The sequence below is a fragment of the Chiloscyllium plagiosum genome, chromosome 22 (genome assembly GCF_004010195.1).
Source record: "Chiloscyllium plagiosum isolate BGI_BamShark_2017 chromosome 22, ASM401019v2, whole genome shotgun sequence".
NCBI classification, from domain to species: Eukaryota; Metazoa; Chordata; class Chondrichthyes; order Orectolobiformes; family Hemiscylliidae; genus Chiloscyllium; species Chiloscyllium plagiosum.
Genome location: NC_057731.1, coordinates 27,144,453 through 27,171,197, shown reverse-complemented (window position 1 = coordinate 27,171,197; position 26,745 = coordinate 27,144,453). Strand labels below are relative to the sequence as shown.

The following is a 26,745-nucleotide window of genomic DNA, read 5'->3' as shown; positions in this document are numbered from 1 at the left end:
CTTTCTACAACTCTTACTATCTTTGTCTTGTTGCATGGTTTTTCTATCCAGCCCAGACCCTGGACCTGCACTATTTCAGGCACATTTGTATATCCATTCCTTTAGTTATACATTATCGCCCCACTTTTATCAAAATATGAAATACTTTATAAAATATAAAGATAATTTTAAAATTTAAATTTATTTATAAAATATTTTAAATATAAATATAAATATTTTTATAGAATTATAAAATACATCAAATATTTTTGAACATATGAAATAATAAAGATATTCTGCTTCAACAGAATTTTGGGATTCACATTGGATTAGTAAATAAGACTTTAAGAAATTGTGCTCAAAGCAGGAAGCCTTGCCCACAAAGATCACACATGTATAAGGTCTGTTCCAAAGTAACATCTGGTTACTGAGGAACAGATTTTTTTTTAAAAAACTGCTCTTATTGTCATTCCCAATGGACTAAGTTTAAATAAACTCAGTGGACAAATTTATACCTGTAAACCTGATGCTAGAGTAGCTGAGTCACATTTGGCCAGTCAGTACAAAGTCCTGAATATAGGAAATAGCTTGCTCACCATCAATATGTTCTCATTTGGAAGTTCATAGTGTACAGAACATGAACATCTTTCAGAGGTAAAAATATGGCATTGTTCGTCCTTATAAGACAGCAATTGTAACAGGTGACTAGTTTCGTAGTTGGGTTGAGGGAGGTGGATAGAACAGAGTTGGAAAAATGGAGATCCCACATTATTATCACACAATTACACAAGTACATATTAATTAGGCCAATAATCTCTCAATTTCTTTAACAGAGATTCAATCGAAACCCTCAGTCCTGATTGAGGAGAAATATGACCGACTCCATTCCACACTGCCAGTGAAGAAATGTTTGGCCACTTACCATATTTGCAATGAGGACTGTAATGACACTAGTTAAAAATCACACAACACCAGGTTATAGTTGGACTATGACCTGGTGTTGTGCGGTTTTTAACTTTGTACACGCCAGTCCAACACTGGCACCTCCAAATTATAATGACACTAGCCTTCATGCTGAAGAAAGCTTATTGTGCTACTTCTAAACATCCTTCTTTCCCCAGCCTTAGAAGGGAAAGGATTGTTGAAATTCGTCCTGGGAATTGGGGATGTTATCTGAGGACTTAGATTCATTGGTGAATGTTGGTGCTTTGATTTCAACGCAATGCCTCTCAGTTTTTTTAAACTTTAGTTTGCATGCATTTTCATTTAATCATAATTCTTAGCTTGCTGTCATTAAAAAAATTATTCCAATTTTCTTTCTTGTATCTGAAACTAACTCCTCAGAACTCCCTACACTGTGCTCCACCTGCCACAGTTCTTTGTTCTGAAGTTGCATAATCTGTAAATTGTTCTTTTTTAAAATTCAAGCCTGCTCCAGTTCAATATATATATAGAATGTTAACTGCCATCTCTTGGCAAAAGTACTTGCCAACTTCTTCTGATAATACATGCAACCGCTGATGGTAAAAACACTTGAAATTAGCTTTGAGTGATAAATCTGAGAAATGAGGATTGGATCATTGGCTCAGCAGCAGATTTTTAAACCTTCTAGATCTGGAGGAATTTAAAAAAAGCTGCTCTCCAATTTGTGGGTTTCGACCAATCAGAAAGCAGTTTGGACCTTTCCAAAAGCAGTTTAGTTAGGTCAATGGGTCTTCCAGCTCAACAAGTTTAATCATAGAAAAAGAAAGAAAACATCATGCACAGGAAATAACAACTTCTCAAACTTTTATTATCTGGTCTGGCTAAGATTAGGGCTTGGTCTCTTTCAGGGCAGTCTCAATTTTATGTCAGTGAAAGATTATCAGAAGATCCAGAGAAGTTGCTATTTCTTCCATCAAAGACACGTAAGCAAATACAGTGATTGATGGGAATTTCCAAAAGACTGTTGCAAGAATTTTTAGGCAAGCAATAAGTGATTTCATGTTGAAGGCAAATAATCTATTCTGATAATAAACCTCAAAATTCAGAAGGCTAGATTTTATTTGAAGCTGGTTGCATATTTCTTTTTTCTTTTCAATAATTAATTCAGGGGATTGGGTGTTGCTATTTATTGTCCATCCATAGTTGCCCTTGATAAGGTGGTGGTGAGCTGCCTTCCTGAACTACTGTAGTCTATTTGCTGCAGCAAAATCTACAATGCTGCTAGAGGGGCAGTTCCAGGCTTTTGGTCCAGCAACACTGAAGGAACGGCTATATATTTCCAAGGGTATCAGATGGGTAGACTAGACGGCAACCTATCTGCTTTCTTTGCCCTTCTAGATGATAGCTGTTATGGTTTGGAAGGTGCTGCCTAAGGTACTTCAGTCCATGGCAGCCTCCAGGGTGTTGACACTGGGTACTTAGCAATGATAATGTCAGTGAATGCTCATATCATCATTATTTTCTAAGTAGCAAGTGGTTCTTACCTTTCATAATTAAATATACCAATCTAATAAAAGTAATTTTAAAAGAAACCTACATTTTCAAACTAAGAAAACTAACAGATAAAACTAAACATGCTTGATGAATCAGCAATTGTACTAGGGCCAAATATATCATTGCTGATCTTAAAGTCTAATTTACATTGCTTTTAGTCTTTAGAATGAAGGAAGATATATTTTGTTCTAATAAAAATCTGCAGCAAGTTCAAAAAGTGCACTTGGAATTTGCAAATGAAAAACCGAAGCCTATGGTTTCCAACATGCAAGAGAGAAGAACAAACTCCTTACTAAACCTTTCCTGGCAAAATCTTCCTCGTCTGAAGGTTTGACCTATGCCGGGGCATGGTTTCAGAGCCAAAATCTACAAGTCTGTGTATTCTAATAGGGGATATCAGCAATCAGCAGTCAGCAATCAGCAATCAGCAGTACATCAGCAATCAAGAGGTCCTTTCTCCCCACCATTTCCTTTACTGAAAATGCTCACTCATGCTGGGGCATAATTCCAGAGGTGTTGGCTGCCTCAGTTTCTCACCCAGTGGATATGCCTCATTAATTTAAAGCACTTAATTATATTCTGGGAATCAATACAATTGCGCCTGATCCTGCAATCACTTAACTCTACAAACACACTCACACACAAAACAAAGATCACTGAAAAGCAATCAGCAAGCTTGGCTGAATTTCCTCCACCCTATTCCAAGATGCTGAGGCCAACTTTAGAACCCTTTCTGCTAACTCAGCTGAAATAAGAAAATTCAGGACAGTTTGGTCTCCAATTTTTTTAGTTGCGCAAGAAGGATGTCATTGTTAACCCTTGCAATTGTTTCAAGTTCATACATTTAAAAATCATCACAAAGAATATTGTTTGAGTCGTGGGACCAGCATGGATTAGCAAGCAACTGAAGTGCTTTTATAATGACAGGTAGATTCACACAGGTAGATGTATATGAATAAAAATGCATCCATTAGAAATGCAAAGAAAGAATAAATGAAATAGATAAATCAGTGGATTACCTAACTAGCTCCCCTTTGTGAAGAGCACAGCTAGTTTGGTGGAAATGAGCTAGGAGCAGTTTTTGATGATTGGAGTTTTATGAAAATAACTTATTACCAGCAGAGATGAGACTCTACAATTTCTACTATTCTCATAACAACAACACTGCACACTGAATGTGCTAATGCAGTTCCACAGGGAATTTAATGATGAGATCCATCCTACAATGTGCTGACAGTGAAACATGCTGCATTTTGTGGCAATTCAATCCAGGTGATATCTCTTCCATATCACACATTGTCAGTCAACTTACATACTACTGTTTTGTGTGCATTAAACTTTCTGTAATTTTGCTAGAAAAGCCTAGGCAATTCTGTCAAAGTTATGTCAATTAGATTGAGCCCAAAATGCTTGGCAAGGTAATTAGTGGAGAAGTTTGGAAGGGAAAACCTTCTGGTGAATTGGAAGATCTAACTTAAAGGCCACAATAATTTTTAAGGCTATTGTGATGGACATTTAGAATCTATCCAATGAGGTTTGTTAGGCCTTTGACATTAGGTTGTGGGATTTGGAGAGTGTACCCTACACTGCTTACTTGTAAGGCTGAAGCCTGAGTAGAAACTGTTTATGGACTGATGGAGAGACGCAACCAACGTTTCACATTACTGAGATGTGGCCCTGTTTAGCCTAACTGTCAGGCTCGTCACCTTCAGAAGAAACTTTCACTTGGCTGCTCGGATTTGCATTCAGTAAATAAATAAATGAAAAGATATTTGCAGACAATACAGACCCAACATCCACATCATTTTTGTTCTTTCATAAGTATGAGCATATCCTTAGCATTATATATTTTGATAATTTACAGTTCACAACTGGATGTAGCAGAACTGGAGAACTTAAATCTGATCTATTAGTTCACATCAAGTACTATTTACTAACAACATGACCTTTCCTTTTGTCACCTAAGGCACTTAAGAAGTGCATTACAGCTGCCAGTGATATGTTATGCAATCAGTCCTGTATTACTTTATGGCTGGTCAAGTTGATATCTGCTAAAATATACACCCATAGTCATTGAATTGATGGCTACATTTCAATGTCAGGGAAGAATTGATTCGGCATAAATTAAAGAACAAATTTAAAAATTAACTAGCTCCAAAGTGACCCAAGTATATTGCCACAGCAGCTGCAAAGCTAATGCTTAGTGAGACTATTTACCTCAGGTGGCCTCACAGTGATTATGATATCGATCGAACAACTTAATTTCTTAGCTATGCTGCTGCTTTTGAATTGATTAAACACAGAAATCACTTTGTATTGACACAAATATTGCAGTATAATCTTTCTGCACCTTGACTATTATTTTAGCACGAACTAATTAACTGGTATCGAATTAATCATTTAGTGAAAGGATTACAATTTTTATATTCTGTGTTTTCGTAAAATAAATATTTTGACCCCTCTGCTACACTTCAATTCTCTCATGGTTATCATGATATATGCAAATGGTAACAATTATATTTATTATTATACAATTCATAATTCTAAAGTCAAAGCTAAATATCTGGCTCAAGTCCATCATAAACAAAGGTTAATGTGTTGTTACTTATTACGAGAAATGGCAAGAGAAGCCTGCCCTGATTGAGACTTTTAAAAGTTTTAATTTGACTCCTTAAGGAAATATGGGAAATCTGTTGGTACTTAAATAATTGGCTTCAGAATCACATAAGTGGATTATTGTTTGACAATTTGAAAACAAACGGATAAAGCAAAATAATGTTGAACACGTGAGGGTTATAAAATATTGTTTCAATGAACTTGTTGCAAATTCAGTATTTTGGAAACAATTTCTTTCAGTTTTACATTATAAATATAACATATTCCTTTAGGAAGTGTAGTCACTAACAAATCATTAAAGGTTCTGGTTGAGGAAGGGGTGTAGATGGGCAAGAAATATAACTTGCCTTGTAATGCCAGATAAACAATTCCCACAATATTATACAGTAAACACTGCAATCTGTCAGGGATATGAACAAAATATATTTTTTGAAATACAGCAGATTCCCCTTTTTTTGTCTCAGAGGTTAAGTGTCCCATTTCTGCACCGTATACAAATTGACTTAGCAGTTCTACCAAGAAAGGACAGCAAAAGAGCAAGTGAGAACACACATATACAGCATATTTTGACAGTTAGTTTTAAGTCAGTCTGTACATATTAACACAACAGGTACAGAATACTAGTAACAATAAACTCTTTCGTAAATCTAGAATTCAGGGAAATGATTTTAGATGAATGCTTTTACCGGCAAGGAAAATGGAACACCTGTAATTTCCCAGATCCTAGAATGAACGTCAATGATGAAAGATCAAAAGCAGCCTAAGTTTCTCAAACTAATGAAATAATGTTCCTTTACTCAAACTCTAAAAATTGATCTAATTCTGGATCTATATCTACACATTTGCAAATCCCATAGAAGGTATCTTATTTAGAGAAAACTACAAATTACTACAGTTTGATTGCCATTTTGTGCTGTGAACATGTACTCAACAGAAACTGCAGAAAGACTGACCACATTCATATCACTTTGGCTGTCTGCAATCAATAGAAAGGGAGAGGCTTTCAACCAATAGCTGTACTGCCTTTGAACTTAGGTCACAGAGTTGAAAGAAGTGTTCGAAGTTCAGTTTCTTTTCTTTAAAAGTATGAAATTAATAGTCCTATAGAAATAGGCAGATTCTAGGTTTGCACCATGCATTATTTTTCTGATCACTACTCACCATAACAATCCCTCCTGATTGCTCAGCTGTGCACATACTCATTATAGGTGCCATTCCAATAGTAGTTCCTTGGAAGTATACCCCACTGCAAATATATAACAAAAGACACTTCAGCATGTTATGAAGTTAAAGATTTTACCTTACTGAATGTAATCATAATTTCAATAGTCTATTTGTTCAGTAACAGCAACAGGGCTGATACCAAGATTGATATTTGGGACTTCTGACGCGAAGTCCACTCTGACATACGTTATTAACAGATGGTTAGACAATTGCGGAAAGAAGACAGAACAGTAATGAGTCAATAAATTGCTGAGAAAAGTATCTCTATTTTATAACATTGATTATTTTCCCATTCTATTTTACCTCTTTTCACTTGTCTTCAAGATTATACCTCCATGGGTCACTTTTCACAAACTACATAATGAATAAGCATAGACATTTTATCCGTTAAAAACAATAACAATGGCTGAAGAAAATATTGTATCATAAGCCAAAACTGCAGGTGATACCTCTGAGCATCCATTTTCTGAAATGATTTTGATTCATCAATGCACAACAGCCTCTGAGGTGATAGCCATTGAGATACATGTAAGGTGTTTAGCATGACATGCTTACTTGAAGATTATTGCATAAAAAAGCTGTACTATATTTTTAAATCAACCTTTTCAAAAGCATTATGACTTCTGTAAAGAAGGAGGGACTTGAAACACAGGCCTTCCAATATAGAGGTCGGGTCTGTGCCATTAGATCCCTTTAAAGCTCTAAGGATATTCCTATCAACTTGTTCAGATAGGTTATGTCACACATCTGGATTAGGTGGCATTCCTTGCCCGAGATAAGGACACAACCACTGTACCATAACAGCCTCTAAACCTTTGCTATTATTTACATGGGGAGATTGTTGATTGATTGATGTGCAAACTTGCTCCAATCAGTGTTGATTATTTCTAATTAAATGGTCAAGATGTTGATGTGTTCATTTTGATTCCAATATGTTGGTCCAGGCGTTCTGATGACTCGGGGTTCTTGTGGCACAATGATTGTGTTTCTATCTCTGAATCAGAAGGCATGGGTTCAGGTCCCACCTGCTCCAGAGGCATGTCATAACATTTCTGAACAGACTGATTAGAAAATAAAAGAATTCCGATGGCTAGATGGCCACTGGATTTGGGTACTGGGATCATGCTGACACAGCTGCATCTGTAGGAACTGCCAGGAAGTTTAAGACTCCAGTGGGTAATTCCCCTGCATCTGGAACACTGCAAAGAAGCCCTTTAAATTTAGAGGATTCCAACTCAGTTAAATTATATTGTTATCCAGGAGAAGTTAGAGAATTAAAAACCCAACTTACCTCCTACGCTGACTCCCTCCATTAATGTACATCTCTTAGACGTCTAACCAGACCCCATCCACCTGATGCAACACTCACATCATTCCCACCTCTAACTTGACCTGACTCCGCTATAGCTGACAACATGCCTGTCGATTGCTATCCACAAATGACCAGTTTAACTCTGCTGGACAGGATTACACCTCCCAATGCTACCAAAACCACCATGATGGCTTTATTGTTTTACAGTGTTTGATGTAGCTCAATCCAAGATTGCAAACTTCAATCTAAACAAAAGAAACCAAGAAGGCATGAGGGGGAAAATGGCTGTGGTAGCTTGGGAAACTGCATTAAAAGGTATGACAATAGATAGGAAATGTCTGAAAATTTAAACATTTAATACATGGTTTACAACAAATTCTTGTTCCTTTGTGGTACTAGAGGAAACATGTAAGGTGATCCAACCCTGGCTAACGAGGGAGGTTAAAGATTGTATTAGATCAAAAGATGAATCTTACACAGTTGTCAAAAAAGTGATATGCTTGAAAATTGTGAATGATTTAGAATTCAACAAAGCTGAAAAAAGATAAAGAAAATAGAATCCACAAGTAGAAACAGTTGAGAAAAAGCTTGTTTATAAAAAAGAATAGATTAGCAAAGAGCCATGTGGATTCACTACAGGTAGGGACAGAGGAATGTATAAGGGTGAATAAGGAAATAACAGAGACACTAAACAATACTGTGTGTATGTCTTCATGGAGAAAGATATAAAAATCCTCCCTGGAAAACAAGAGAACTAGGGGACTTGAAAGAATAAGGAGCTGAAATAAATTAGTATTAATAAAAAAAGTGGTACTGGAGAAATCAATGGGAGTGAAAACCGATAAGTCCCTGGAATCTGATGATCTCTATAACAGAGTCTTGAAAGAGGTGGTTGTAATGAATGGATATATTGGCGGTCAAACTTAAAATATTTTATAGATTCTGGAATAGTCCCTGTAAACTGGAAAACAGGAAATGTCATTTATGAAAGGAGGGAAGAGAAAATGGGCACCTATAGACTTGTGACTTGACATCAGTGATGGGGAAATGCTGGAATTTATTATAAGAGTGTGATATCCGTACATTTGGAAATCAGTGATGGAACTGACAAACCAGTTAGAACTTTTTGAGGATACAAATAGCAGAAAAGGTAAGGAGGAAGCAACAGTTATGGTGTAGTTAAATTTTGAGAAGGCTTTTGAGAAGATTCCACACAGGAGATTGTAAATAAAATAAAACACATGGATTTGGATGTATTATGTTTGGTATGGATTGAGAATCAGTTAACAGACAAAACAGCCCAGACATAAAAGGATCATTCTCCAATTGGCAGGTGCTAACTGGAGGCATACTGTGAGGATCAATGCTTGGGTCCCAGCTATTCATAATCTCTGTTGATGATTTGGATAGGGAGATTACATTTATTCTGCACATGTGCTAATTTCAGATGGATGTTCATGATCCCTTTCCATCGTTAGAAGAAAATTAAAGAGCAATCTGGATGTGATTTGATGCAGTAAAAATGTATGTTTTCCAAATTGACATTTTAGTCTGGCAGTGAGGTAAGAATGCAGAAAGAGCTCATTTGTGAAGAGGGAATACCATTCTGGTAACTTGGTCTGTAATAATTCAATTCAAAAGCTATTTACTTTTCACATACGTTTTAACATAATCAAGTCTCTGTTAATTGTAAATTAAACTTCTCAAATTTATAAAAATATATTATTTTTAAGTTAACATTCACTTTATTTTTCTAAGTACCCGCTCTATACTGGAGCAGAGAAAGCATTTGGATTTAATGTGTAAAAAGTGAAATTCGCTGGCTACACTCCTCAATGCTGTAATAAGAAACAGCAATGTTCCATACTCCCAGCTCAGAACTCTGGCTTTCAATTGTGAGAATTGTTCATGGGTACATTTCACATCCAGTACTTTTTCTGTGTGGAGCCAGATCTAATGATATAAAGCCTGTGATGGAATCATCACTCATGTGTCAATGAGTTGCAGAAAAATTACAAGCAGAGATATTTTGAGAACTCCATCAGCATAATCAATACTGCAGGGATTGCACCTATTGGATCATTTTCCTCAGGAATCAATGTGTTAGGAAAACTGTCCCATGAGTTTCATTATATAAGTAATCTAACAAATAAACATAACTTGGAGAAACATGTCTAATGTTCATTGGAGAAATATGCTTTGGAGTCCAATTCCTGACTTCAAAAAGTTTCCACTGCTAAGGGTTTGGGAATTAACTAGATTTTATGTATCACAGGATGAGAACTGGGAAGGGGAACCAAATATGGGATCTGTCTTCACATACGTCGATTGCTTTATTCTTGCTTCTCCAATGTTTGTTGGCAGCTGACCACCATAGTTCAAAATAATTTTAAAAGGGAATACAACAATTTTCCTGCCTATTTAGCCTTCCTCAATGTTTGTCAGGAGCTGTGTATCTCTCCAATCCAAGGATCACTGGGAATTCCTCCCCAGGAACATTTATGTAGATTGAAGGTAGCCCTAGTTCAGGCACAGGGCCTACAGTTGGGAAACAGGCCAGAAACCAAACAACAGATCTGGGTCTCCCATGACGGTAGGACCTTCGGGTTGACAAGAGAAACCAGTTAAATGCTGATTTGACATTTATCCTCTGGCTGCTCAGGATCCAGAGGGAGCTGGAGTCATTACTGAAGAAGATGCATTGGGATCATGTTTAAAAAATTGAAAGAACTGCAGATGCTGGAAATCAGAAACGAAAACAGACATTGCTGGAAAAGCTCAGCAGCTCTGGCAACATCCATTGAGAGAAATCAGAGTTAACGTTTCAGATCCAGTGATTCTTCCTCAGAACAGGAAAAAGTTATTTTTTAATGCAGCAGATAGGGTGGGTGGGGAAGGTGTAAGTGGTAAACGAGTGGTAAAGGAGTGGATAATGGTCAGCCTAATGGTTTCTAATGGGGCTATTAGTGGCTAATAATGGGTAGTTTGTATAACAGACCATGTGATAACAAGGAGACCTGCTGCGCTTTTCCAGCAACACATTTCCATCATGTGATAACAAGGCCTGGTCTGACGGATTTGGGGTAAGGGCATGGGAAAGGTACCTCAAGCCCTAAATTGTTGAACTCGATATCGAGTCAGAAGGCTGTACAGTTTCCAAGCAAAAAATGAGGTGCTGTTCTTCCAGCTCGCGCTGAGCTTCTCTGAATAATACAGTAAGCCTGAGATTGAGATGTTGGCCAGGGAACATGGTGATGTGTTGAAATGGCAAGCAAATAGAAACACATTTTGCAGACAGAATGTAGTTGTTCTGTGAAGCAGTCACCAGTTTATGATTTGTCTCCCCAATGTAGAGGAGACCACATTCTGAGCAGAAAATGCAATAGACTAGACTGAATGAAGTACAGGTAAAGTGCTGCTTCACTTGGAGGCTATGTTTGGGCCCTTGGATACTGAGGAGGGAAGCGTTAAATGGGCAGGTGTTACATCTTCTGTGGTTTCAGGGTAAGATGTCATGGAGCTGTGTTGGGAGTGAAGAAGGTGAGCTCCAGGGTATCCTGAAAAGAATGGTCCTTGTGGAAGTCTGACAATGGAGGAGACAGATGGGGAATGTGTGTCTGGCGGTGGCATCCCGCTAGAGGTGGCAGAAATGGCAGGTAATGATCCTCTGGATGTGGATGCTAGTGGACCGTAGGTGAGGACCCTATCGCTGTTGTGGGAGGGAAGAAGGGGCAAGTAGGCTGAAGTGTGGGAGATGGCTTGGATTCAGTTGAGGGCGCTGTCAACTATGGTGCTGGGGAAGCCTTGGTTGAGGAAGCAGGTGGACATTTCAAAGCTCCCTTGTCAAACTGGCATCATCAAAACAGTTGTGACAGAGACAGAGGAACTGGAAGAATGGAATAGAGTCTTTACAGGAAGTGGGGTGTAAAGATATATAGTTAAGGTAATTGTGGGAGTCAATTGGTTTGTAGTGAATATTCGTGGCCAGCCTAACCCCAGCAATGGAAACAGAGACATCAAGAAAGGGAAGAGAGGAGTCAGAGATAGATCAGGTGACGGTGAGGATGGGGTGGAAATTGGAAGCAAAATTGATAAACGTTTCTAATTCTGGGTGAGAGAAGGAAGCAGCAATGATATTATTGATCTACTAGAGAAAAAGTTTTGGTTAGGGGATGGAATAGCAATGGAACAAGGAATGTTCCACTTACCCCACAAAGAGACAGGCATAACTGGGGCCCATGCAGGTACCCATGGCCAACCTTTGACCTGAAGAAAGTGAGAGGAGTTAAAATAGAAGTTGCTCAGGGTGACGTCGAGCTTGGTCAGGCGGAGGAGAGTGGTGTTAGATGGGGACATTTCAGGCCTTTTCTTCCACGAAGAAGTGGAGACCGTCCTGATGAGAGATTATATGTGTAAAGGGATTGCAAGTTTGTGGTGATGTGGAGGCGTCTGGAACCTACAAACTAGAAATTCTGAAAGTAACATAAAGCATCAGAGAAATCACAGATGTAAGTGGGAAGGTTCTGGGTGCGGGGAGAAAAAACTGAGTCAAGGTAGGAACAGATGAGTTCTGTGAGGCAGGAGCAGGCAGAAACAATGGGCCTGACCGGGCAGTTCTGTTTATGAATTTTGGGAAACTGGTAAAGTTAAGCTGTTCGGGGTTGTGAGACTATGAGTTTTAAGGCAGTGGGGGAGGGGAATCACCAGATGAAATGAGTCTTGTGACTGCAGTGGACACAATAGCCTGGTGTTCTGTGGTGGGGTCATGGTGCAGGGGTGATGGGTGGAGGTATCTGAGAGCTGGTGCTCAGCCTATGCTGAGGTCAATATGCCAAAGTACAACAGCACCACCTTTGTCAGCAGGTTTAATGACAAAGTCAGGGTTGAATCTGAGAGCACGGAGTGCAGTCAGTTCTTGGGGAGATAACTTGGAATGGAAGGGGGGGTGTGTGGAGAAATTGAGACAACCAAAGTCACATTGACAATTCTCAATAAAGGGTGCAGGTAAAAGGCCGGAGGGAGGAGTCTAAGCGGAGTGAGAGTGTTAGGAGGTGGGTGAAGGGGTCTGTTGGATGGGGAGAGGGCTCTTGTCCAAAGAAATGGGCATGGAGGTGAAAGTGATGGAAGAAGAGTCATGTTGTGCCCAAAATTCATTAAGTTGGGGACCTAGAGGGACAAAACTGAAACCTTTTTTGAGTACAGAACGTTCATTATCAGCGAGCGGAAGGGGAGGGGAGGAAGGTTCTAGAGGGCTATGGGTATCTCTTGAGTTGAATCGTGTGTTCCTTAATGCTCGAAAGGAAAAGAAAAAGTTTCTTGTTAGCCTGTCAAATGAGCCAGAAGATGCAGTGAAACTGGAGGGACAATGCAACTCTGAGCCAGCGTGAAACAGTGCTGTTGGAGAGAGTGGCCATGAGTGTGCATGTAACGATGCATGGCACTGACTGTGGATCTCAGAATGCAGTGAGAACAGCTGTCTGTGGAACATTGTACATCACTGAGATACCTGTGATCCAGGGTGGATTCAAAACACGAAGGATAAATCTTTAGTTGGACCATGTTTACTTGAGGAATGTTCATAAGTGAAGGTAATTTAGTGCTCTCAGTCAAGAAACTGTGGTGGAAGGAATAAACAGGTGGGGCTATTGATTTTTTTAGCTTATAACCCCTGCTCTCCAAGAAGGCAGAATTTCATTCCCACTCCTCACTGTAGCAGCAAATTGGGAGATGGGGTATCTGTGTAGTGGGTTGGGAAGACATTAAGAGATAGGAATAGTCAGTTGCCTTTTCAAATTCCTCCAGTTGTCAGCAGCAGGGAAGGCTGAGGGCAGCCATCCTGCTGGGGGCCACTTGAACACCAGTTAATGGTATACCCTGAGGACTTCCTTTCAGGCTTAGTGGGAGCAGGAGCCAACATTTATTCTGGAGCATGCCCCTTGCAGCAAGGACTGCCCCCTCTCATCCTGATTTGAGGTCCCTTTTCCCTCAAAGTGAAAGCCCTCCACTACTACTGGGGACTTCTTGACTCGTCTCAGAATGCCCACTCCACTCATCTCTCTTGCAAGGCTTCCGTTATTGTTATTTCTCTTGGGCCTGCTGTGATACCAATAGTGGCTATTGCTTCCCGTGCCACTGTAGAGACTAAAAACCTGCCAGCACTCTGACTGAATACAGCTCTGCCTTTAAGAACCTTTGCTGCCTGAATGACATTTAAACCTGTCAGTGTTCCCATCAATGTTCCCTGAAGAAGGGTAACCACAGACTGTCTGTTAAGTGGATGGGATCATTGTCACAACCAGTAAATTCACTCCCAGTGTGCTGAATGGGCTCTCCATGGAAACAAGCTCCACAGACCCTTCATTTTGTGTCAGAAGGGAAGTCATCAAAGTATTCTACCAAAGGTAGCAGAATGTCTGTTAAAAAAATGTGTGTGTTTGTGTGTGTGTGTATGTGAGAGAGAACGAGAGAGAGAGAGGATGCGTGATTGTGTTGGTGTGATTGTATATGTTTGTATGTAATTGTGCTTTTGTGTATGTATATGAGATTGTCATTGAGTGTTCATGCATGTACGGTAGTCCCTCAGAACAATGTTAACACTTGCTTATGGAGTCTTTTGTGTGTGTGGAGTCTTTTAACTCAGAAGGCTGATTGACCAGGAAATTTCCTTACTTTCAATGTTTGCCATTGACTTATTGGAAGGATGTTTAAATTGATATTAAACCTGTTTAGCTGCATTATGACTGATCTTACATGGTGCCTCTTTAGTGGTCATAAATTGGGCTTAATTGGCCTGGGCAGGTAGACCTGCTTGACGTTCCCAGCCCTGGATGAAATGGTAAGGAAGACATCAGGCTCTCCACCCCATAGATTCTGAACTGATTATATGTATTATCACCACCACCAAAGGCACCTCTGCTGTACCCCCGTCCTCCACCATCACTCAGTTACGTCTCAGCCCCCTTCCAGTGGTGAAATTAAATTTTGTCCAAGGTTTTGAAGCATTTTATCCTTGTGACAGATTGTCATTTAAAAAATTAGATCCAGAATTAATGATTTATTCCCTGTGAGGTTTCTGGGGTAATTTATTTTTATATTTTCAGAAGAAATACATTTTCCATATTGCCACCGGTATTATTTCATTGTTTGACATGACAAACAGTGCATGGAAAATCCTTTTGCTGAATTTCATCATAAAAATAAACGTATTCAGTTCATTATTAATAACTGATCCTAATTTAAAGTACAATAGATTAACTGTGAGTTTGGAGCTTGTTACTATCTCTTTCAATAATTTTTTCTCATATAATATAGAAAGAGTGAACATGAAGTCTAAAATAAAAAAAATGCCTTATACAAAATTAAGGCAGTGAATTTACTTGTGGATAAATTACTCTTTGATGCTGTCAGATTCAAATTACGGTCTCACTTGATTTTCAATAAACTGTGCCATAAAATTTGGGTTTGATTCCTGGTTTGTGTTCAGTTAGCTGATCTCAGCAGGACTGTACTAGAGGTGTTACAGTTGGCTGTGGCATCTTAGATAACAGTGGAAAAATTCAGCCAAACTTCTAGTCTTAATCATTATCTAATGACTTTGTTGTAAAAGCAATTGTTGAGGACAAGTTTGGATTTGTCCATAATGACCCCATGGTTAAATTGCCTACTGATAATCTCTGTTAAATTTCACGTCCCTAATGCCTATGGTATCAGGTTCCAGAAAGGAATCAAGGCACTCAGCAGAAATCTAGCATAAAAACTGAAAAGCAGCAGCCTTTAATTCTCTAGTCTAGAAATGAGGATTAGTGATACTGGCAATATTCATGTGATATCCCGCTGTCGGCTGGTGCCTGAAATAAATTTAATGTGGATTTTCAGCTCCTTTTGATAGCACAACATTTATTTTACAAAGCCGTTGTCATTAATTATTGTCAGAATCTCATACTTTCCAGTGAACAGGAAGTGGTTTAAACACAAATAAGAAGGATTCCAACTGAGTTCACTTATCCTTTGCTTTTAACTGAGAAGTTAATTTATGAGGTGCTGTTTGTTTCAGATTGCTGTTCCTTGCTATCACCTCTCTTTCCTGTCGTGATTTGGCACATGTAAAGCTACATGAGATTTTATGTAAATATCTTTCATGAGAACTATTCTTCTGGTCTAACTCTGTTAATCATCAGCTGAGTTCAGATTCAGCCCAGGTATTTCATTAGTTGGAGAATTTTACGAGTAGTCATGATCTGAAAACTGGTGGAGTACTTCTAGAGATAATTTACTCTCCATAATCAACAATTTCAAATGTTTTTTTATATTGAGAGCTGGAATTGTAACTTACACACAACATTCATCTGAACTTATGTCTTAACATGGAAACTGACCTGCCTTGAAACTGGCAGTAAAGTGGCATTTTAATGCATAATGAGATGCAGTGTTTATGTGGTGGACTGGATGTATACAGACCAGTATTATAATGTCTGTCACACTCATTCTGATTAATACATCTTGTTTGTATCTCAATGAGATTTCAATGTAGATTCAATGATTGTCCAGAACAGGTTGCCAGGTCCCTGGTTGATACGTTTGCATCATCGTTAGCCATGGGTGAGGTCCTGGAAGACTGGAGGGTAGTGAATGTTATGCCCTTATTCAAGGAGGGCTGCAAAGAAAAACCTGGGGACTATAGACCAGTAACCCTAACATCTGTGGTAGGTAAGTTATTTGAGAAGATTCTGAGATAAGATATACATGCATTTGGAAAGACAGGGTTTGATGAGGATTAGTCAGCATGGTTTTGTCAGTGGGAGATTATGTCTCACAAATTTATTAAAGTTCTTTGATGAAGTGACCAGGAAGGCTGACGAGGGCAGGGCAGTAGACATAGTCTATACGGATTTCATTAAAGGTTTTGATAAAGTTTCACATGATAGGCTGATTTGGAAGGTTAGACTGTATAATATCCAGGGCAAGTTGGCAAATTGGATAGACAATTGGCTTGATGGTAGGAAACAGAGGATAACAGTGGAAAGATGCTTGTCGGACTGGAGGCCTGTGATTAGTGGAATGCCTCAGGGACCAGTGATGGGCCCACTGCTGTCTGTTATCTATATCAATAATTTGGATGAGAATGTACAAGGTATGATTGGTAAGCTTGCAGGTGACACTAAAATAGAAGGTATCATGGACAGTGAGGAAGGTTATCAGAAATTGCAGCAGGACCTTGATCAGCTGAGGGCTGAGAAAAGGCAAATGGAGTTTAATATAGACAAGTGTGAGGTCTTGCATTTTGGAAAGTCAAATCAAGGTAGGAGTTTCATGGTGAATGGTAGGGCCTTAAGAAGAGTCCTCGAACAGAGGGACCTTGGAGTTCAGATGGAAAATTCTCTGAAAGTGGAGTCACAGGTAGACAGGGCAGTGAAGAAGGTTTTTGGCACAGTGGCCTTCATCAGTCAGGGCTTTGTGGATAGAAGTTTGGATGTTATATTGCAGTTGTAGGGACATTGGTGAGGCCACACTTAGTGTATGATGTTCAGTTTTTGTCACCTTGCTATAGGAAGGATGCTATTAAACTAGAAAGAGTGCAGGAGAAATTTACAACGATGTTGGCAGAACTCAATGGTCTGAGTTAATAGGAAGAGGTTGGACAAGCTGGGATGTTTTTCTTTAGAGCAGAGGAGACTGAGGGGGGTCCTTATAGAAATGCATAAGATCATGAGAGGCATGGATAGGGTGAATGCACTCATTGTTTTTTCCAGGGTTGGGGAATCAAGGACCAGAGGGCATCAGTTTAAGGTTAGAGGTGAAAGAATGAGAGGGAACCTAAGGGGCAACTGTTTTACACAGGTATGTATATGGAATGAGCTGCCGGCAGAGATGGTTGAGGTGGGTACATTAACAACATTTAAAAGGCATTTGGACAAATACATGGATAGGAAAGGATTAGAAGGAAATTGGCCAAGTGCAGGGAAATGGGGTTTGTTTGACTGACATTTTGGTTAGCATGGACCAGTTTGGTTCAAAAGATCTAGTTCCATGCTGTAAAACTCTACGACTTTAAGTTGAATTTTTCCATAAGCTGGAGACAACCTTAAAATTGAACTTGGTCAATTGTTTTTACATGAGGATATGAAGGATTCTGAAAAGTGGGTACAAAGAGAGAATATACAGATCCGACTGAATGGTGACTCAGATTTGAGAGGGCAAATGGGAACCTCTTGTTCGTATATCTCCTCTTGTTTCAACTGTTTGAAATGTAAATATGAAGAAAGTGAAGGGCTTATGCTCGAAACATCAATTCTCCTGCTCCTCAGATGCTGCCTGACCTGCTGTGCTTTTCCACCACACTCTTGATTGAAATGTAAATGTGTCAACATCAAAAGGTCAAAGCTGATGTGACTAAACTAGCAATACAGGTACACAATCCTTTATTCAAAATTCCGAAATTAAAAAAGCTTCAAAATCTGAAATATTTTTTGTGGAATGTGGAACGTCAGTTTGGCATGCAAACAGGTGACCCAACTCCACATCCACTCGAACTACATCACTCTGATGAGATGTGGTAGCGTGGCCCAGCACTGGCAGACATCAAGTGTGACTCAGCACTCATACTAGTCACCCATTCATCTGCTGTTTAGTAATTAAAAAGAAATTTCATGGTGAAAATGTAATTTATTCCGAAATCGGATTTCGGATAAAGGATTGTGTATCTCTAATACTATAACTGAGAAAAGAGTGCAACTGTATGATGTATTACGATTGTGGCACATATGATTGGGTCTTGTTGACTCCATGGCTACAGAATTAATTGTACCATGCAGTACACACCTCACGAGTTGGGCATTGTCATGTGGTTTACGGGACAGTAGTTTCATTTTCCTCCAGTCAAGAAATTCATTGAGTGTGGCGAATGGGTCTCCAGTTATTGAACATTTATCCATGTCAGTCCAAACTTCAACTCCAACAAGGGCAACTCGTATATTCAAGGATCTGTAAAACTATAATAAAATAAGTATTATACGCAAAGGAACATAGGGGCCATATATTAGCTGTAAGTAGTTCAGTGAATCATCATTTAATACCAGTTACATCCATTATAAGACAATGAAACCTCCAAAAAGTCATAAATGGGTCATATTTAATCACAATATGTAATCATTGGCTGGATGTTGCAACAACTAAACTAAGTGTTCACTGTCATCACCCCTCCAAAACCTACAGCAAATCCCAGAGACTACACAAACACAGTTCAATACTGACATTTATAAGTTAACATCATTGATTCAATGCTTTTTCATCAGGTGTGCTGTAGATGTCCCCATAGACTGCAATCAAGTAGAAGTTAAATGAGGTGCATCTGGGCCTTTTAATTGTGTATGAACATAATAATTATGATAATTATCATCAAATAATCTCATGGGCACTGAAAAATTAACGGATGACTTCTGACATTCCACAAATATGATGAAAAGAACTCAACATTTTCAAAAGTGATGTTATTTATAAAATTTATGATTTTTAACTTCTTTCTTAATTCACTATTTATGTCCCACTCTTTATTTCACTCTCAATAAAATGATGTTAAAAATAAAGAATAATCAGTGCCTTTATCTTTCTGATTTGTTGTCTGTGAGAATTCTTCAATGTGATTGGCTACTCACATTGTTTGATGATAATACTATTGTTTGATGCCTAAACGTCCCCTTAACCTGGTGCCAGGTTCAAATTAATATCTGCAATGAGGGAATCCATGTCATAGAGAGCACTAGATCTTTATGGAAAGCTTACTCCAAAATTAGTAGTGAGCAAATTCACTTTACTCCTGACCACAAAATCTGGGCTAATAATTTCAGTTACTTTAAACCATCACACGTTATCATATTGGTTCTTGTCATTCTTCACAATTGTCTATCATTTCACTAAAACCAAAATAATCTATCAAAATTATTGGTCTCTATATCTTTTATGAACATTTTCCAAAAGCATCCGAAGACCAGAACTTACACATCTATGAAAGAACAGAAAAAAAATGTCAAAATCCCCTGATTAAACAGAGTTGATGGTAACCATTTGTTAATATCTACACTGTTAGAGTTTCCCGAATCAATTACTATGAAAATGAAATAAATACCAAATAAGAACTGGTAAAGTATCTGGATCAAAACCAAAAGTAAAGGTGGGGTTGGACAGTTGGTGGCTGTAGTGACTCATCCACAGCCAGAACAATCATCATTCATGAAAAACAACAGAATGGTCAGGGTAGAGATGCAGCATCTTGCATTTGCTAAGAATTATTGAATTTAACTGCAGTTATGATAACAATGATTGGAAAGAACTTCCTATTTAAAATTATCATTCTGTTCCAAGAAAAGTAAAATAGACAGATATTGTGATGGCAAGGTTTCTCACTAGTGGTGGTAACAGGTTGCTATTGGAGGATTTCATTGGTTGTCTAGAGGCAGGTGACTAGCACAATCAAGGGTTCAATCAGTCCCCATTGTTGCTGGTAATTGAGCTTTTGATTCTTTTCTCTCCAGGGAAAGCTTTTGTGGTCAAGAGTACTCACCAATACAAAAGAAAATCTCTTCAAACACTTAATCACCATCAAAACCTAGCAGTTGCTCTTTTGACTCACAGTGGATGTAATAAATGCCACTCCTAATTTGCAAAGACATTTTATCTAAGCCAACAACTTATATTGTCATCATATTGGCATGTAAGCACTTGTATCGAGGACAGAGACTATGACACTTACAAGATGTTAACAATGTGGGCGGCACGGTGGCACAGTGGTTAGCACTGCTGCCTCACAGCGCCAGAGACCCGGGTTCAATTCCCGACTCAGGCGACTGACTGTGTGGAGTTTGCACATTCTCCCCGTGTCCGCGTGGGTTTCCTCCGGGTGCTCCGGTTTCCTCCCACAGTCCAAAGATGTGCAGGTCAGGTGAATTGGCCATGCTAAATTGCCCGTAGTGTTAGGTTAAAGGGGTAAATGTAGGGGTATGGGTGGGTTGCGCTTCGGCGGGTCGGTGTGGACTTGTTGGGCCGAAGGGCCTGTTTCCACACTGTAAGTAATCTAATCTAATGCATTCTCTCATCGGGGAAATATTAATGGAGGAGAGCCATGTTAAAGATAAGTAGGCTCGACAAATTCTGAGACAACACCAAAGAGTGTCGATAGGCCACCATCAGGTTGGAGGTGAGCTTCTCAGTAGAAGAATGATCCAAATCCATTTCAGCCTCACGTGCTTTCCCAAAGTTTTGCTTTGCTTTTGTACTCAGCAATGAGGTCTTCCAGATGCATTGTCACCATCTGCATTGCTAAGAAGGTTTTTTTGTATGTCACTTCATGGAGTACCTTTCAAAAAGAAGGTTGGACACTCTAATGGCAGCCCAGGCACTTCCTACATGATCTACTACCACTCAGGGAAGTACCATTCCTACCATTTCCGCAACAACTCTGTCATACAGTATTTTCCACTGAGAACTAGCATCAAGGAGCTTACTTGTAAGCAATTAGTGAAGTAAAAGAGTTGTTGCTGAGTGAAGCATGGAGCATGGTAGAGAATAAAAACCTGGAGTGAAATAAAGGGAAGACTCCATTGTTTTTTGCAGAAGATATTTGGGAGTCACGTCTTCAGCTGTCAAGAGCCTACATTCCGGAATTGCATTACGAAGCTTCTCTGATACATCAAAGACGCTATGCAAGCACAAGTTGCAGTGGATATTCAGTGAAAGATGATCATCCTGAGCTGAAAACCCAGAGAATCCAGATCTCAACACATTCATAAGAGTAACGACCAGAAGAATACATTTCAAATGGAGATAGATTCTATAAACATAATTGTTAAGATGCAATATGGACGTAATTCACTATCCACATCTATAGCATATTGCAGGAAGTATCTCACAACCTGTAGATTACCCTGGAGAAAGTTACATTGATGAGTTTGAAGAGGTGGATAAAAACACAACAAAGTGTTTTTAAAATACTGGGGTCCTCCAGTACAGCAGCTAACTCTGTTCTGTAGATTGTCCAAACAAAAGAATGTTACAGTCCCTGGAAGACATGATAGTATGTGATTTAATCTCTGAGCCTGTGCCTTAAACCAGTAAGTTTCATCATGTGGACATATTGCTAGTGACTTTGAGCATGGCTGGTACCTCAAGCCTTCCTCTAATGCCTTCATGTGCTTCAGGTATGTCTCTCTCCTCTTTTGTACTGGAAGAAAGCCTGTCAGCAGCTGATCGCCCTGGGAGATCATCTAGAATTTTATTATCGGTCAAGCATTTTGTGAGAACAAGGAGGTGTGATGTGATTTATTCTATGAAGCAATCTTCAATATTAGTTATTTACTGAAGGAAAACAGTGGTGCAGCAGTAATGTCACCAGCCTAGTGATCAATGCAGATTCCAGTTGGTGCAATTTGAATTCAATTTATAAATCTGAAATTAAAGGCAGAACGATGGTGATCACGAAATCATTGTTGATTGTCATAAAAACACATCTGGTTCACTGATGTTCTGAAGGAAGAAAATCTATCATCCTTACCTGTTCTGGGCATCCTGCGGCTCCACAGCCATGCCTCTGAGATGACTTTAGCAAAGCTATTCAGTTCAAGGTTAAATAGTGATGGGCAACAAACATATCCACATCGCATAAAGAATAATTTTATTTGACCTCAGACTGTTCTGGTGCTAATTATTCATTCCTGCATAAGATCCTCAATGCTGGTCATGTTCCTTACAATTATTACCATTTTCGTGAACATTAGGGTCTGGAAGTAGCAGGCCTTTTCTTGTTCCAACATCATGAGCACATAACATGAAATAATGTTCTTGGAGAACCAAACTGTGTAACTCTCTTGAAGCAAGTGTCCGTGGCTGACAACTGGCTAATGTGGGGTACATCACCTGTTGTTGCGTGGGAGGATTGAGTTTATGGTAGTGATGAACTAGACTGCTCCATACAATATGTTCCTTGGGTGTAGGATTTGAGCTAGAAGTTTACATATTTCTCCAATAGTTTTTATTGGAGACGATGGAGGGTGAGTATTGTTTTCTGTGGCAGTTCTTACTGTGCAGGTCTGGTAACTGAGTGTCCACCGCATTGGAGAGCTACCTTCTCTGATGTTCGACTGCAAGCATTTTTAATTTGACAATTTTCATGCCGTCATTCTCTTCCTCTTTACAGTATGAAAATAAATCCATCTTCATTTCCATGGGAAAATGGAATCAAGAATGCTAAGCAGTACAATTATCAAATACATCTCATTACAACTTTCAATAATATAACGAAGGTAAAGAAATTCCAATCTTTAATACAAGAACAAAATTGTCTTAAGGACTCCATCTGCCCCAAGAATGACCCTTTAGTCTCCAGTCCCACATTTATACTATCATTTTTTGGGATGATGATGTGATGATAAGTATTAATATTGGTGAACATTAAATATTTATAATTAAAGACATTTTGGTCTCTGCTCCAAACTCTGTCCCTTAACTACAGTCTCTAGTCTACTGCCTGCCAGCAGTTTGGTATTAAGCCAGTTTGTATTGCAACTTGGGTGTCACATATGATCTTGGGATGAGCTTCTGAACTCATATTCAAGCAATCTCTAAGATTGTTTTTATCTATCTCAGTAACATTATTCATAGAGTCGTAGAGTCATAGAGATGTACAGCATGGATACAGACCCTTCAGTCCAATCCTTCCATGCTGACCAGATATCCCAACCCAATCTAGTCCTACCTGCCAGCACCCGGCCCATATCCCTCCAAACCATTTCTATTCATATACCCATCCAAATGCCTCTTAAATGTTGCAATTGTACCAGCCTCCACCACATCCTCTGGCACCTCATTCCAGACATGTACCACCCTCTGCGTGAAAAAGTTGCCCCATAGGTCTCTTTTATATCTTTCCCCTCTCACCCTAAACCTATGCCCTCTAGTTCTAGATACCCGACTCCAGGGAAAAGACTTTGCCTATTTACCCTATCCATGCCCCTCATAATTTTGTAAACCTCTATAAGGTCACCCCTCAGCTTCCGACGCTCCCGGGAAAACAGCCCCAGCCTGTTAAGCCTCTCCCTATAGCTCAAATCCTCCAACCCATCTTCACTTGTTTCAGCTGATCTATTCAGAGTTCGTCCTCCTTGCTCTTGTCCCCTCTAGACTTGACTATTCCAATGCACTATGGCTGATCTCCCGCATTCTGCCCTCCCATAAATGTGAGGTCATCCAAAATGTTGTTGTCCAATTCTTTACTCCCAGCAAGCTCCATTTCCTAACACCGTTCTGTTCACTGATGATTATGAACTCCTGGTCAAATAATGTTTTGATTTTAAAAAGCTCATCCTTGTTTTCAAATGTCTTTGTGACCCTGCCAATCTACCTCCTCCAAAGCCATAACTGTCTGCGACATCTGGACCTCCTCTAAATCTGGTCTCTTGAGCATTCCCAATCATAAATGTTCCACCATTTGTGTCCAAAGAATCCATTGCCATGCTCCAAGCTCTGAAATTTCCTCCCTATACCTTTCTGCTTACATCTCACTTTCTCCATTTAAGTCATTCTTATCTAAGCTTTTGATCAACTGACTTCCCGTTTCCTTTGTGGCTCTGTATCTAGGATTGGCACAGCAGGTCAGGCAGCATCTGAAGAGCAGGAGAATCAATGTTTCGGTCATAAGACCTTCATCAGTCTTTTTCCTGATGAATGGCTTATGCCTGAAACGTCGATTCTCCTGCTCCTCAATTGCTGTCTGACCTGCTGCACTTTTCCAGCACTGCACTCTTGACTCTGGTACTTCAGCATCTTCAGTCCTCACTTTCTCCTGGCTCTGTATCGACCTTGTTTTGTAATGTTTCTGTGAAGTACTTTGGGACGCTTCATTATTTACAGGTTTCCAACAAACAGAAGTTGTTGGTGCTGATTAGAGTAGAGGGGAATCAGTTTGAGAAGATAGTCATAGTCTTTTTCCACAAGTTTCAAACTATGTTAGGCATCTTTTAAGGCTCTCACAGGGCACAGGATTTGTTTGTGGGATGAACTTAAATGAGGCTCAGTTTTTTGGGTGTAGATACGAGGTGAGCCTTATCGAACACTTCTTATTCTTGTCACCATTCCAAGTGTACTCTAGCTGACAGCATCTCTCAATGAAGTCTTATCAGCAGAAATCATAAGCAAGGACATGTTCCTATTGATTCTCAAACTACAACATTTATCACACATGCATTTTACTCCCTTCTCTGTTTATCACATAGTTGGACAAAATTAATTGCTTTCAAAATATTGTTTTGCATACTTACCTTATCCACAAAATTGCCAATTTCTATCAGTCTCTGTTTAGTCTTTTCCAAATCCTTCCCTTGTTTCTGAAACTTGAGATTTACACAAAAGATTACTATAATTATGTTTACATTGGCTTATGAAGTTTACTTTATCACTTCTGACAATTATGGTCCTCTCTAAAATGTTCATGGCACACTGGATTATGAGACTTGCAACCTTAACTTCAACAACTGTTTGAGATTTGTTATCCTTTTGAATTCTCTATCCCAAAGGGCTGTAGTTGCTCAGTTACTGAGTATGCAAAGTGGACTCTCAAGGAATCAATGGACATGGGGATCCGATGCGAAAGTGAAATAGAGGTGAAACACAATCAGATATGATCTTACAGTGATTCCATGAAGGAGGCTCAGGGATCATATAGCCCACACCTGGTCCTAGTTCTTACTTACTTATCTGACAAATGATGCGCATTAAATTTTTATTTGTATCTGATTAAGTTTTTACTGAGCTTGAATGTTACTTAGAGATATGGGTGTATCGGTGTACTCCATTTGCAACTTTCAAAGGAACTCAAGAAGCTTGTTGACAAGATTAGACCCAGGGTCTGGCATCCTGGACCAGGCATACATTTGTGACAATCAGAGACAATGGGCCAAAATGGGAGTCAAGCATTTAAATCAGGGTTGCAGTCCCAAAAATGCAACAATTTAAAAAATATTTTTAAAACCTAGTCTCAGTATAAGGAGATAGTAAGGGGCACACACTTTCTGAAGTGGGGAAAGTGGCACATTATCTTTCCTAGTATTCCTAACGGGATTTCTCAAGATTTCAAATGTGGTAGGCACTGGAACTTTGCTCCTGTCCCATGTGGATGATTACCCATTCTTAAAAGTGAGCTTGGGCAAGTGATTGAGGTCCAGGGTGCACATTATTACAAATATGAAGTTTAGATGTTTGCTATCTTTTTGAACTTTCTGCTTAATTTGAAGAAAAACAGAATAATAAAGAGTATCATGTGACCTGCTCTAAATCCTCCTTGACAACAAGCTTGGCTAGTTTGGTTGCTTTGGTGGGAGTGAACCCCAAATTAATTTAATGGAAAAAGGTACAATATGCCTAGACCTGTGGACAATGGAAAAGACATCTGCGATAACTCTAGGTAGATTACTAGTCTCAACATCTCATATGGAAGTGCTAAGAATTTTATGTTTTCTAAATGTTTAAAGAGTGTCATTTTATCTTCAGATAGCTGACCTAGGGATCTAAAGGATAGTTAGTTCACATTTCCACCTGGATAGAAAGCCCATGCGATTCGCATTACCAGAGTGTGGGATTCAGGATGGTGAAGAATCCATAGCAAACCATTGTAATATAAATTCGCAGAGCTTTATCTTAAGATATCCCTGAATATCACACACAGAAGAAAGGCAGCAAATCTTTATTATTCACCACATAGAATGTGGGTGGGAGCTTGTGCTCAAATTGAAGTTTTAGACAGTTTAACCAGAGCAAGAAGGTTCACCTAGTTTTGGTTTGAGGGAAGAATCTCCAATTCATCCCTCAGGGTAAAAGTCAATTCTAGATTAGTAGTTACCTGACTGGGAAAGGAAAAGAAATTAAGCAAGTCCCTGGGAGTTAATAGTCACCTTTGACTGGTTCCTGGAGAATGAAATGTCAGTTTAAGGAACTGAATAAAGCACAACTATAGAGGTTGACATTTGATTATTTTAAGGCCAATGAGTAACTTTTCTGTAGTTTTAGAATTAATACTTTCTACTGAAATAAAGCTTAGTTAAAGTTGCCTTTAGTGTTACAATAAAATCGTGAAATTTTGTTGTGATCCTTTCAGT

The 26,745-nt window shown here is 39.1% G+C and overlaps 1 protein-coding gene across 5 annotated transcripts in view; it reads right to left on the bottom strand.

Annotated features, from left to right (window-relative positions):
- The window catches only part of LOC122561142 (disintegrin and metalloproteinase domain-containing protein 12), a 344,810-nt gene that overhangs the window by 84,484 nt on the left and 233,581 nt on the right, over window positions 1-26,745 (bottom strand). For all 5 annotated transcript variants that reach the window (XM_043712616.1, XM_043712619.1, XM_043712618.1 and 2 more), the window contains 3 exons: window positions 24,913-24,984; window positions 18,428-18,597; window positions 6,235-6,319 (listed from right to left, as the gene is read on the bottom strand). In XM_043712616.1, the coding sequence (XP_043568551.1) occupies window positions 6,235-6,319; window positions 18,428-18,597; window positions 24,913-24,984 (327 nt within the window). The remainder of the gene's footprint in view (window positions 1-6,234; window positions 6,320-18,427; window positions 18,598-24,912; window positions 24,985-26,745) is intronic.